This window comes from Suricata suricatta, chromosome 9 (genome assembly GCF_006229205.1).
Source record: "Suricata suricatta isolate VVHF042 chromosome 9, meerkat_22Aug2017_6uvM2_HiC, whole genome shotgun sequence".
NCBI classification, from domain to species: domain Eukaryota; kingdom Metazoa; phylum Chordata; class Mammalia; order Carnivora; family Herpestidae; genus Suricata; species Suricata suricatta.
In genome coordinates, this window is record NC_043708.1 from 40,082,067 (window position 1) to 40,097,374 (window position 15,308).

At 36.7% G+C, this 15,308-nt stretch overlaps 1 protein-coding gene across 4 annotated transcripts in view; it reads right to left on the bottom strand.

The window, feature by feature from the left end:
• The window catches only part of KIAA0586 (KIAA0586 ortholog), a 117,027-nt gene that overhangs the window by 67,348 nt on the left and 34,371 nt on the right, over positions 1-15,308 (bottom strand). For all 4 annotated transcript variants that reach the window (XM_029951481.1, XM_029951482.1, XM_029951483.1 and 1 more), the window contains exons 16-19: positions 14,550-14,747; positions 12,945-13,132; positions 5,579-5,686; positions 4,526-4,606 (exon numbers count right to left, since the gene is read on the bottom strand). In XM_029951481.1, coding sequence (XP_029807341.1) covers positions 4,526-4,606; positions 5,579-5,686; positions 12,945-13,132; positions 14,550-14,747 — 575 coding nt within the window. The remainder of the gene's footprint in view (positions 1-4,525; positions 4,607-5,578; positions 5,687-12,944; positions 13,133-14,549; positions 14,748-15,308) is intronic.

Below are 15,308 nucleotides of genomic sequence, written 5' to 3' on the forward strand. Positions count from 1 at the left end.
TGTACCCCAATGTTCATAGCAGCAATGTCAACAATAGCCAAAACATGGAACGAGCCTAAATGTCCATCACCTGATGAGTGGATCAAGAAGATGTGGTATATATACACAATGGAGTACTACATGGCAATGAGAAAGAATGAAACCTGGCCATTTGTAGGAAAGTGGATGGACCTCGAGGGTGTCATGCTAAGCGAAATAAGTCAGGCAGAGAAGGACAGATACCATATGTTTGCACTCATAGGTCTAACAGGAGAACAAGAGAGACCTAATGGAGGACCAGGGGGAGGGGAAGAGGGAAAGAGAGTTGGGGAGAGAGAGGGATGCAAAACTTGAGAGACTATTGAATGCTGAAAATGAACTGAGAGTTCAAGGGGAAGGCGGGGGTGGGGGGAGAGGTGGTGGTGATGGTGGAGGGCACTTATGGGTAAGAGCACTGGGTGTTGTATGGAAACCAATTTGATAATAAACTATTAAAAAAAAAGAAAAGAAAATACAGTGGAAACAATACAAAAATTTTTTTTGAAATAAATCATAGATATCATTTTACCTGTAAATAATTTAATATAAATCTCAGAAAAATTCGGACTCTAAAAATTCTAACTAGGAGAGCCTGGGTGGCTCAATCGGATAAATGTCTGACTTAGGCTCAGGTCATGATGGCAACAGCTCCTGGGTCTGAGTCCTGTGTTGGGCTCTGTGCTGACAGCTCAGAGCCTGGAGCTGCTTCGGATTCTGTGTCTCTTCTCTCTGTCCCTCTCCCCTCCCGAAAATAAACAAACATTAAGAAATAAATTAAATAAATAAATAAATATTGTAACTCAATTAATACCCTCCCATCAGAAAATGAAGCCCACAACTAATAAGTGGCAGAGCTGGGGCAGGCACACTTGTCTCTGAACTCCAAACCATCTGCTATTTCTAAAACTTTCTTTCACTTGCACCTTGTAAGAAATAGTTAAATGTCATTGCTAGCCATAAGACATATAAAGATAAATAAGATTCTTGCCTTTGAAACACTCATGTGGAGTTCACATGAGAAGGCATACCAGGGAACAAAAACTTTAATACATTGCAAATTTCTTAATATTCTTTAAAAAAATTTTTTTTAATATCAACATGGGAATCAAACCCACCAGCCGTGAGATCATGACCTGAGCTCAAGTCAGATGCTTAACTGATTGAGCCAACCAGGTGCCGCAAGATCTCTTATTTGAGATCTTGATTGAACGATGAACAAAACTGGTCTTAGTTCTGAAAGTTCTGAAAGAAATACGAACAAATGTCTTTAAATTCTATTGACATATTATTACTGAAGCAGGTTCCATGATCTTTTCCCATCCTTTCTGGTTTACTTCCTCCTATTTCTCCCCTTCTTCTATTTTACCCCTTCTATCATTTCTATAACTCTTCCTGCTATACAGAGTCTTCTCTGGTGACCTTGCCAATAATCCAGAAATCAAACAGATAAATGTAACAGAATAAAGAAAGGACAGATTGGAGGGAGGGAAGCCAAAGGAAATGGAATGGAGGAAGAAAACCGGAAGCAGGAGAGGAGATGTAGATGGGAAACAGCTGATAATCATTATGTTTCCTTGAGGCAGTAGGTGATATAGATGAAGAGAACATTGTACTATACAATAATTATATTTTAATAATTTTATAATAAAATATATTTGTCTCAAAAGTAAAGGGAAGGTTCTCAAAGCACCGTAACATAATATTGATGGTCAAAATATACTCAAACCATCAGGCACAAGACAAAGATGTCTCCTCTCACCATTCGTTTCAACACTGTACTAAGTTCTTGCTAACACAAGTAGTCAATAAAAGGAAATGAAAGGTATTGGAAGGGAGAAATAAACTGTCTTTGTTTGCAAAGGACATGATTGTCTATGTAGAAAAATCTAATATATAGATTAATCTATTTAGAACTGAAAAGAAAAAAAAACAACTCCTGGAACTAATTATTGATGATAAAAAGTTTGCACGATACAAGGTCAACATAAAAATGTAAATCATTATCCTATATGCCAACAATGAACAAGTGGAATCTGAAATTAAAAACAAATACCATTTACATAAACATCCAAAAACAAAAAGAAATACTTTGGTATAAATCTAACAAAACAAATACAAGAATTATTTGAGGGAAAGTGCAAATTTTTAATGAATGAAATCAAAGAATAACTAAATCAATAAAGAGATATTCTATGTTCTTAGATAGGAAGACTCAATAATGTCAGGATGTTAGTTATTCCCAACTTGATCTATAGATTCAATGCAATACCAATAAAATTCTCAACAAGCTATTGTGTGGTTATCAACTAATTGACCCTAAAATTTATATAGGGAGGCAACAGAACCAAAATAACATAATATTGAAGGAGAATGAGGTTGGAAGACTGACACTATTCAACTTTAAGACTTACTATAAAACAATAGTAATCAGGACAGTGTGGTGTTGATGAAAGAACAGACAAATAGATGCATGGAACAGAACAGAGAGCCCAACAATAGAACGGCATAAATATAGTCAACTGATCTTTGACTAAGGAGCGAAGGCAATGCAATGGAGCAAGGATAGTCTTTTCAACAAAGGGTACTGAACAACTGGACAGCTACAGGAAAAAAAATTAATCTGCACATAGACTTTATAGCTTTCACAAAAATTAACTCAAAATTGATCCTAGACTAAATAAAACACAAAACTATAGAAGTCCAAGAAGAGAACATAGGAGAAAAATGATATGACTATGGGTATGGCAATGACTTTTTAGATACACCACCAAAGAGATGAGCCATGAAAGTAAAAATTGATAAGCTGGACTTAATTCAAATTAAAAACCTCTGCTCTGTGAAAAATAACATCAAGAGAATTAGAGGACAAACCACAGACTAGGAGAAAATATTTGTCAAAGGACAAATCTGATAAAGAACTCTTATTCAAAATATGCAAAGAGGCGTGCCAGGGTGGCTCAATTGGTTGAGCGTCCAACTTTGGCTCAGGTCATGATCTCATGGTTCGTGGGTTTGAGCCCTGAGTCAGCCTCTATGCTGACAGTTCAGGGCCTGGAGCCTGCTTCAGATTCTGTGTCTCACTCTCTCTCTGTCCCTCCTCCACTCATGCTGTGTTTCTCTCTGTCTCAATAATAAACAAACAGTAAAAAAATTTTTTATTTTTTAAATTTTTTTAAAGAGGAATTATGATATTAGTGTTAAACTTTATGTTTTTATTTTTTAATTTATTTTTGAGAGACAGAGAGAGAGAGACAGTGCGAGCAGGGGAGGGTCAGAGAGAGAGGGAGATACAGAATCCGAAGCAGGCTCCAGGCTCTGAGCTGTCAGCACAGAGCCTGACGCGGGGCTCAAACCCACAAACCGTGAGATCATGACCTGAGCTGAAGCCGGACGCTTAATCGACTGAGCCACCCAGGTGCCCCAAAAATCTTTTTAATTAAAAAAATATATACAAAGAACTCTTAAAACCCAAGGGTAAGAAAACAACACAATTTTGAAAATAGGCCAAAAACCTTAATAGCACTCACAAAAAAAGATATACAGATGGCAAACAAGCATATGAAAAGATGTTCCACATCATATATCACTGGAGAAACACAAGTTAAAACAACAATGAAATACCACTACACAAAATCTGGCCAAAATCCAGAACACTGACAACATCAAATGCTGACAAGGATATGCAAGTGCTGGTGGAAAAGGAAAATGGTACAGCCACTTTGGGAAACGTGAATCTAAACATACTTTTATCATACAATCCAGCAATCATCCTCCTTGATATTTACCCAAAGGAGTTGAAAATTTATGTCTACACAAAAATCTGCACACAGATGTTTACAGCAGCTTTATTCATAACTGCCAAAACCTAGAAACAACCAAGATGTCCTTTAGTAAGTGAATAGGGAAATAAATGTGGCATATACCAACAATGGAATATCATTCAGCACTAAAAAGAAATAAGTTACTAAGTCATGAAAAGATATGAAGGAAGCTTAAATGCATATTACCAAGTCAAAGAAGAAAATCTAAAAAGGCTACATGCTGTATGATTATAAGTACATGACATTCTGGAAAAGGCAAAGCTATGGAGACAATAAAAAGATCAGTGGTTAGCAAGGAACAGGGAGGCGTCAGGGAGGAATGAATAGACGGAACACACAGGATTTTAGGGGAGTGAAAATACTCTGTACGATACCATAATGACGGATACATTTGTTCTCACCCATGGGTATATATCATCAAGAGTAAACTCTAGGGTAAAGTATGGACTTTGTACGATTAAGATGTGTCAACGTAGGTCCACAATAGTGGGGGATGTTAACAGCAGGGGAGGCTAGACATGTGCAGGCGGAGAAGGTATACAGGAAATCTCTGTACTTTCCTCTCACTTTTACTGTGAATCTAAAACTGCTCTTAAAAAAAATAAAGTCTTTAAAGAAAAGATAACCGATTATGTAAAAGAATGCTGGTAGAAAACTAATTTCTCATGGTTTCTAAGCTTTGTTACCTGTATGATATCGATTACTTCATCAAAGTTCGTTCCTGGAAACTTCACCTCTTCTTCATCTATGTTCATAAATTCTGGATTCTAAGAAAATATTTTTGAAAAGATTTTGTTGTGCTTAATATCTTTTTAATTCATACATAATTTATCATCTTTCCACCCGTAACATACGCTTGTCATTGTATGGCTCTATTTTTTAATTTTAATATCCTATTTAGAATTGATTTAATTAAATAAATGAAATTCAAGATAGTCCTCAAGCCTTTTAAGTCCCTCTCCTTAAAATTGTATGCTTGATGATATTTGCTTACAACAGATGAAACCTGGGGAAAATTACAGTTATTTCATAGCATAGTAAACTTAGAACTTCATTATTAAAAAAAATTTTTTTTAAACATTTATTTTTTGAGAGACAGAGAGACAGACCATGATCAGGGGAGGGCTGAGAGAGAGAGAGACACAGAATCTGAAGTAGGCTCCAGGCTCCAACCTGTCAGCCCAGAGTCAGACGCAGGGCTCGAACTTATGAACCACTAGATCATGACCTGAGCCGAAGTAGGACACTTAACCGACTGAGCCACCCAGGTGCCCCAGAACTTCATTATTCAATAGCAAATAAATACTAGGGAGAAATGCCAATCTTTGCATCATATCAATACTATATTGAAAAAGTAACATCCAAATCATGAACTCCAAACATTACTATGAATTCACATTAATTCACATTCAGAAAACTATAATTTAATTCCTTGTTTAAATCAAGTTTCGTCTCCAAAGAGACAGAAATCCTCTCTTCACATATGAGAGTCTTACAACAAAAGTTACACTTATAAAAAGTTACACGAAGGATTATTACTTTCACAGTGTTTATAAGGTTCTAGAACCAACTTTCTTGTTCAAGTTCATCTGCAATTCCAGATTAATTTTGAATCCTTTCCTTAAAACCTAAATTATTATAATAGATTATAATTATAAGGGAATACTTTGCATGGAATAATACTAGTTAAATTCCATAGTCAGACATTACTCAAAACCATATGATACATTTCTGAATACCTGTATCCAGGTTTTCAGAGGAGGACATGCTTCTTGGAGACTAGGCAGAGATGAGTCAGTATCAGCACTACCATTTGAAAGGCTATCAATATCCACATTTGGTAAAACCTAAAACAGAACATAACATCCAGTTCATCATTTTGACTCAAATACTTGTTAATCTATACATCAACAACATATACTTTTTATTGCAAAGTCAATGGATAAATTTTTTGAGTTATGAAAGCATATTTGACAAAATCTAGAAAATAAAGAACAAACAAAATCTACTATCTTTATTTTGTAACATTTACTTATTTTTGAGAGAGAGCACAGGAGAGAGGCAGAGAGAGAGCGAGGCAGAGAATCCCAAGCAGGCTCCATGCTGTCAGGGCAGAGCCTGACGTGGGGCTGGGACTCATGAACTGTAATATTATGACCTGGGCTGAAATCAAGAGTCAGATGTTTAACTGACTGAGCTACCCAGGCACCCTCAAAATCCTACTACCTTAAATTACATTCTTTTCACTCTTCCCTCTATCTTTTTACTACACACTCAAGTATGGCTAAAATCTAAAATAGTTTCATTCCTTTTTTTTTTTTTAATGTTTATGTATTTTTGAGATAGAGGGAGAGAGCACAAGCCGGAGAGGGGCAGAGACCGAGAGGGAGACAGAGGATCTGTCTGTGCTGACAGCAGAGAGCCCGCTGTGGGGCTCAAACTCATGAACCATGAGATAATGACCTGAGCCAAAGTCGGACACTTCGACTGAGCCACCCAGACATCCTAAAATAATTTCATTTGCGATTTCTCATTGTAATTAAGTCATAAACATCTTTCTTGCTTCCACAGAAACTTCATATTTTATTACTTTTTCAAGTTTATTTATTTATTTTTGAAAGAGAGAGAGTACAAACACAAGTTGGAATAGGACTGAGAGAGAGGGAGAGAGAGAATTCCAAGCAGGATCTACACTGTCAGTATAGAGCCCATTGCAGGGCTAAAACCCATAAAATGTGAGATCATGACCTGACTAAAATCAAGAGTGGGACACTTGAATGACTGAGCCATTCAGTTTCATAAGTATTTTAAATAACTGTATATTTCAACAAATATACATGCCTTAATTATTTAACCATTTTTCTGTTGGTAAACATTTATGATATTCCTAATATTTCCACTATTATACATATCACCACAAAAAAATTCTTCACACATACAGGGTTTTCCCCCCAAAACTTTGAATTATTTCATTATGCTAGATAGCCAGATACTAGATTAAATTCCTGAGTCATGGAGCATAAATATTTAAAATTCTTGATAATTAATGCCAAAATGCAATTCAAACAAGTTCTATTTAATATTATCAAAAACAAGGGCACCTGGGTGGCTCAGCTGGTTAAGAATCTGACTTGGCTCAGGTCATGATCTCACAGATGGTGAGTTCGAGCCCCACATGGGGCTCTTTGCTTACAGCTTGGAGCCTGGAGCCTGTTTCAGATTCTGTGCTTCTCTCCCTCACTCTCTTTCAAAACTAAACATTAAAAAGCAAAACTACAAAAAATCACTAAATAAACAAAGGACCCAAACGACACATTGGACCAGATGGACTTCACAGATATATTTAGAACTCTACATCTTGAAGCTATGGAATTCACTTTCTTCTCGAGTGCGCACTGCACATTCTCCAAGATAGATCACATACTGGGTCATAAAGCAGCCCTCAACAAACATGAAAGAAGTGAGATCGTACCATGCACACTTTCAGATCACAATGCTATGAAACTTGAAATCAATCACCGAAAAAAACTCAGAAAAACCTCCAAAACCATGGAGGTTAAAGAGCACCCTACTAAAGAATGATTGGGTCAACCAGGCAATTAGAGAAGAAATTTTAACATATATGGAAACAAATGAAAATGAAAATACAACAAACCAAATTCTTTGGGATGCAACAAAGGCAGTCCTAAAAGGAAAATACATTGCAATCCAGACATATTTCAAGAAACTAGAAAAAGCGCAAATACACCTAAAGGAGCTAGAAGCAGAGCAGCAAGGATACCCCAAACCCAGCAGAAGAGAAATAATAAAGATCAGGGCAGAAATAAACAATATAGAATCCAAAAAAACAGTTGAACAGATCAATGAAACCAAGAGTTGCTTTTTTGAAAAAATTAACAAAATTGAAAAAGCTCTAGCCAGGCTTCTCAAAAAGAAAAGAGTGAATACCCAGATAGACAAAATAATGTATGAAAATGGATCTATTAAAACCAATCCCCAGAAATACAAGAAATTATCAGGGAATACTTTGAAAAATTATATGCCAACAAACTAAACAACCTAGAAGAAATCAACAAATTGCTAAATGCACACACACTTCCAAAATTCAAACAGGAAGAGATAGAAAATCTGAAGAGTCATATTAGTGAATAAATTGAATCAGCTATCAAAAATCTCCCAGCAAATAAAAGCCCTGGGCAAGATGGTTTCCATGGGGAACTCCTCCAGACATTTAAATCAGAGTTAATACCCATTTGTCTCAAGCTATTCCAAAAAACAGAAATGGAAGGAAAATTTCTGGACTCATTCTACGAAGCCAGCATCACATTGATTCCCAAACCAGACAGAGAACCAGCCAAAAAAGAGAACTACAGGCCAATATCCCTGATGAATATGGGATGCAAAAATCCTCAACAAGATACTAGCAAATCGAATTCAACAGCATATAAAAAGAATTATCCACCATGATTAAGTGGGATTCATTCCTGGGCTGCAAAGCTGGTTCAATATTCACAAATCAATGTGATACATCACATTAACAAAAGAAAAAATAAAAACCATACGATCTTGTCGATAAATGCAGAAAAAGCATTTGACAAAATACAGCATCCTTTCTTAATAGAGAAAGTTGGGATAGAAGGAACTTACTTAAACATCATAAAAGCCATTAATGAAAAGCCCACAGCTAATACCATCTCAATGGGGAAAAACTGAGAGCTTTCCCCCTGAGATCAGGAGCACGACAGGGATGTCCACTCTCACCACTGTTGTTTAACATAGTGCTGGAAGTCCTAGCATCAGCAGTCAGACAACAAAAGCAAATAAAAGGCATCAGAATTGGCAAAGATGAAGTCAAACTTTCACTTTTCGCAGATGACATGATACTCTACGTGGAAAACCTGACCGACCCCACCAGAAGCTACTAGAACTGATCCATAAATTCAGCAGTCACAAGGTACAAAATCAACATACAGAAATTGGTTGCATTTTTATACACCAATAATGAAGCAAGAGAAAGAGAAATCAAGAAACTGATCGCATTCACAGTTGTACAAAAAAACATAAAATACCTAGGAATAAACCTAGCCAAACATGTAAAAGACCTGTATGATGAAAACTATAGAAAGCTTATGAAGGAAATTAAAGAAGACACAAAGAAATGGAAAAACATTCCATGCTCATGGATCAGAAGAATAACTATCATAAAAATGTCATTACTACCCAAGGCACCTGGGTGGCTCAGTCAAGTTGAGTGTTCAACTTCAGCTCAGGTCATGATCTCACGGTTCATGAGTTCGAGCCCTGCATCAGGCTCTGTGCTGACACCTAGCTCAGAGCCTGGAGCCTGTTTTCAGATTCTAAGTCTCCCTCTCTCTCTGACTCTCCCCTGCTTATCCTGTCTCTCTCTCTCTCTCTCAAAAAAAAAAAAATTTTTTTTTAAATTTTTTAAATGTCATTACTACCGAAAGCAATCTACACATTCAATGCAATACCAGTCAACATTGCAAAAGCATTGCACCAACTCAAACAAACTATCCTAAAATTCGTATGGAACCACAAAAAAACCTGAATAGCTAAAGTAATATTGAAGAAGAAAACCAAAATGGGAGGCATCACAATCCCAGACTTTAGCCTCTACTACAAAGCTGTCATCATCAAGACTGTATGGTATTGGCACAAAAGCAGACACATATGGAAAAGAACATAGAACCGAGAACTGGCCCCACAAATGTATGGCCAATTAATCATTGACAAAGCAGGAAAGAGTATCCAATGGGAAAAAGACAGCCTCTTTAACAGACAGTGCTGGGAGAACTGGACAGCAACATGCAAAAGAATGAAACTAGACCACTTTCTTAAACCAACATAAAAATAAACTCAAAATGGATGAAGGACCTGAATGTGAGATAGGAAACCGTCAAAACCCTAGTGGACAAAGCAGGAAACAATCTCCTTGACTTCAACCACAGCAATTTCTTACTTGACACATCCCCGAAGGCAAGGGAATCAGAGCAAAAATGAACTATTGGGACTTTATCAAGATAAAGATAAAAAGCTTCTGTACTGCAAAGGAAACAATCAGTAAAATTAATAGGCAACGGATGGAATGGGAAAAGATAGTTATAAATGACATACCGGATAAAGGGCTAGTATCCAAAATGTATAAGGAACTCACCAAACTCCACACCCGAAAAACAAACAATCCAGTGAAGAGATGAGCAGAAGACATGAATAAAACTCCTCCAACGAGGACATCCAGATGGCCAACAGACACATGAAACGATGCTTAGCGTCACTTATCATCAGGGAAATACAAATCAAAACCACACTGAGATACCACCTCACACCAGTCAGAGTGGCTAAAATGAACAAATCAAGAGACTATAGATGCTGGCGAGGGTGTGGAGAGACGGGCACCCTCCTACACTGTTGGTGGGAATGTAAACTGGTTGCAGCCACTCTGGAAAACAGGGTGGAGGTTCATCAAAAAACTATCCATAGAACTCCCTTATGACCCAGCAATAGCACTACTAGGAATTCATCTAAGGGATACAGGAGTGCTGAGGCATAGTGGTACATGTATGTACCCCAATGTTCATAGCAGCACTTTCTACAATAGCCGAGTCATGGAAAGAGCCTAAATGTCCATCAACTGATGAATGGATCAAGAAGATGTGGTTTGGGGTACCTGGGTGGCTCAGTCAGTTAAGCCTCCAACTTCGGCTCAGGTCAGATCTCATGTTCGTGGGTTCGAGCCCCGCATCAGGCTCTGTGCTGACAGTTAGCTCAGAGCCTGGAGCCTGCTTCCAGTTCTGTGTCTCCTTCTCTCTCTGCCCCTCCCTCCTCATACTCTGTCTCTCTCTGTATCAAAAATAAATAAAAACATTAAAAAAATTTTTTATAAAAAAAATAAAAAAGAAAAAGAATGTCATCAAATGATGTCATCAAAAATATAATCAATTATGTTTTACCCAACTTCTGCCCAAATGAAATAATATAATTGTTTAAGTATTAAGTTTTTAAATGAAGATATATTATTTTTAAATTATTTTTAAAAATTTTTTAATGTTTTTTATTTACTTTTGAGAGACAGAGAGAGACAGCGCAAACAGGGGAAGGTCAGAGAGAGAGGGAAATACAGAATCTGAAGCAGGCTCCAGGCTCTGAGCTGTCAGCACAGAGCCCGATGTGGAGCTCTGACCCACAAACCATGAGATCATGACCTGAGCCAAAGCAGGAGGCTTTACTGACTAAGCCACCCCGGTGCCACTATTATTGTTATTTTAATTCACATTATCATGGTAATAGGTAGAAAGATTTAAATTATCCATTTCCTTAGTTATAAATTGTATTTCCTCTTCTGTATTTGTGTTTTTGAATATTTCTAGATTTGCAACTGTTTTTTTTTTAATGTTTTTATTTCTTTTTGAGACAGCATGAGCAGGGGAGGGTCAGAGAGAGAGGGAGACACAGAATCCGGAGACAGGCTCCAGGCTCTGAGCTAGCTGTCAGCACAGAGCCCAATGCAGGGCCCGAACTCACAAACCACAAGATCATTTCCTGAGCCGAAGTCGGATGCTTAACCGACTGAGCCACCCAGGTGCTTTCTTACTAATTTAAGGAAGTTTTTAGATTTAAAAATTAATCCTTAGGGCACCTGAGTGGCTCAGTCGGTTAAGCATCCGGCTTCAGCTCAGTTCATGATCTTACGGTTTGTGGGTTCGAGCCCCGCGTCGGGCTCTGTGCTGACAGCTCAGAGCCTAGAGCCTGCTTCAGATTCTGTGTCTCCCCTTCTCTCTGACCCTCCCCTGCTCGCACTGTCTCTCTCTGTCAAAAAATAAATAAAAAACATTAAAAAAATTTTTTTAATAAAAAAATAAAAATTAATCCTTTCTAGCATTTTCCTTTTATCTATTCTAACTGTATGTTGTTTTCCTTTTTATATAGGAATTTTTATGCGAACTTCAGTTTTAGATTATATAGACTCAAATCTATTCTTTTATTATATATAGGTTTTCTTCTCTCATATCAAGAGTTAACTTTAGCCTTGATAAAAATTCCATGCAATTACCTTCTAATTCTGCTATTTTTATGTTTTACAGTCATATAACTGTAAAATTCACTTACTGCCTATTTAGAATTCATGTGCCATACAGTACAAGGTTAGAATCTAAAACTGATCTATTTATTATTAACTAATTACAACAAAAATATTTCACTTACAAGACTCCTATTGCTCAGTGATACATGAAGTATTTACCACATATTAGATTTTTTTTAATTTAAAATTTTTTTTAAGTTTATTTAATTTTTTGAGAGAGAGAGAGAGAGAGAGCAAGCAGGAGGGGGCAGAGAAAGAGGGAGAAAGAGAATCCCAAGCAGGTTCCACACTGTCAGCACAACATCTAACACAGGGCTAGATCCCACCAACTGTGAGATCATGACTTGAGCCAAGTTCAAGAGTCGGACACATAATTGACTGAGCCACCCAGGAACCTCTCTTTTATAAATAACTAAAGCTATTTCTGAAATACTTCATTATATAGGTTCAAATATCAAAATGATCCTTAAATCTTAAATCATTACATAGTATCAAGTCATTAAATAATTAAATAATATCAAATCAAATATATCAAATCATAAATAATATCAAATATCAAAATGACCCTTAAATTTAAGCTAAAAAAACAGACAAAAAATAAAACTCATGGTTTGTGGTGGGGCTTTCTTAAATTACAATTTAATTTAGATTATGTATTAACTTAGGAAGACTTGACAACTTGAATATTTAATCTTTACATAAAATTCCCTTTCTCTTCATTCAAATCTTATATATATTTAAAGTCACATTCATTCTTTTGAAATTAATTATAATGCACTCTTGAACTGTTCCCTTTGGCATAGCATCATGTCACCTGGATATGAATCACTAGCTTAGAACAGTAGCTTAAATCATGTAGAACAAGAATGGAGACATCACGTTATTATCCTACTTTTAAAGAACAAAAGATCCATGATGAAAGCAAAGTTTTCTTAAGCAGCGTAATAGATTTTAAGTGCTAAATTCTCTTCCCTTCAAAGGTCTATTCGTGCACACTGGCATACCTGTACAGTAAGCTGAGGAAGATCCTTTTTTTCTGACTTCATTTCTATAACTGCAATGTTAGGTTTCTTTATTCCAGTTTCCGTTTTTCGAGATGATGGAGGAATAGAAGTGGTCACTGTTACAGGATGTGGCTTGTTTACAATGGCTCCAGTGGGTGGCATGGAATCACTATTACTTTGGGTTTGTCCTAAAAAGTTTGGGCAAGAGATAAGTCAACTATTTCAGAGATAAAGGGAAAAAACAAATACACAACCTGGATGCTTATGGATGAATTCTCATCTGAAAACCAAGTGCTATCTGCAATCGCCTCTCCTTCTGTTATCACTACTATCAACATACTCACCATGGCATCCCTTCAACAGTGACTCACATGCACCAGACACTTCACATACACTTTCTAATTTAACCCTCAAAATAAGCCTAGGAGGTGTTCATATTATCCACATTTCACGGTTGAAGAAGTAGGTTTAGAAACAATGGAACTTGCCATAGGTCACAACTCTTTATAAGTGGCAAAGCCAAGGTAAAATGTAGTACATTATTTTGGGTTATTTTCATTCTCAAATCTTCATAGAGCAACAATGGTCAGAAGTCAAACTGACAATAAAATACTACTGGTTGAGTACCAGTAAATAGCACATATACCCAGTATTTGGTAGTTATCACAGCTGTCAGAAATGTAGCTGTCACTTCAAAAGTTCCATCTATTTCCTACATTTCAAAGTAAAGAGGGACAGTATAGTACATTCTTTAGAAGTGTAGACTCTTTATAAAGCCAGATTGACTGGGTGTGAATCCCAGCTCCACTCTAGTTATGCGGTCTTTGACAAATTACTTAATTTCTCTGTGCCTTGCTTCCTTCATCTATAAAACTGGCACATTACCATGTGTTTTACAGCATATATTAAATAAATAAATATGTATTAAGTGCTTCCATCTGTAACTAGAACACAGCAAGCATTAGCAACTACATTAGTAGAAGGCGTGTTTAAACAGACACAGTTATCAAGTTGACATGCCATTAACCCATAATATCAAAAATGAAAAATTCTCTATGTTGGAAAATATCCATATTTATTCATCAAAATTAAGAAAGAATAGCAAGGACACCAAGAGGGGGAAAAATAGCTAACCAGATTTGAAGAGCTGGTGTGGGAGGAAAAATGATTTGTTAAATTTTTATAATCATGAGTCTGAGAGACCTCAAAGAGGTAAATAACCAACTATTGGCTTAGGAGACACAGCCACACAATTTTTACTTATGACAGCATAGTTCAAAAGTACATAAAACTTACTTTAAAGTACTTAACCTAAGACATGACACTAAACCACTTAAAATGTTTGAATTCTTTATTTTTGTTTTGCTCTGTTTCATCTATAGCAGTGTACTACAGAATAGCGAAGGAATGTTTCCTGTGACTGAGACTGTAGCAAGGACCCATTATTTCAGAGACAGCTGTCATACAGAATAAGACATATCCTGAGGCTTCCCCCACAGATAAAACACACAGATGCCAAGGTAGGGGACTAGCATGCTGTTTTGAAAGTTCTACCACTGCTGATAAGAATTTAAAATTTACCCTGTGTATTTTATTGGTACTTACCTAAAAGAATAGCCATAGGAATTAGGTGACCTTCCAGTGTACCTGAAAAAGTAGGCATTTCTCTGCTTGGGCTGAACAAGTAATGCTGATCACCAGGAGGCAGCATAGTAGGAATGGAAAGTTGTGGTTTAGTATCCATTTTCACAGGTTTTGTTGCATGAAGGTCAGTTTGTGTTCTTATTGACTTGACTTTAGTGCCTGTAATAATTATCAATGGCAGATACTTTAAAATATTGTTTGAAATTCTGCCATCTAGCTAGCTAGAAATACAGATCTTCACAGAAAGATCTCCTTCTGTATAATAAGGTTACAAGACCCCCAAATAGAAATAACATATAAACCAGGAGTTGGCAAAACCTTTTTCTTAAATGGCCAGATAGTAAACATTTTGGTCTCATGGGCCATGCGGTCTCAGTTACACGTCAATTTTGCCACTACAGCATGAAAGCAGTAATAGACAATGCACAAATAAATATGTGGCTACTTCAAACATTATTTATAAGAACAGGCAGCTGGGGGCGCCTGGTGGCTCAGTCAGTTAAGTGCCTGACTTTGGCTCAGGTCATGATCTCAGTGTTCATGAGTTTGAGCCCTCAGTCAGGCTCTGTGCTGACAGCTCAGAGCCTGGAGCCTGCTTCAGAATCTGTGTCTCCCTCTCTCTCTCTCTGTCTCTCTCCTACTTGTGTTCTGTCTCTTTTTCTCTCTCAAAAATAAATAAACTTTAAACTAAAAAAAAAAAAAAAAAAAAAAAAAAAAAAA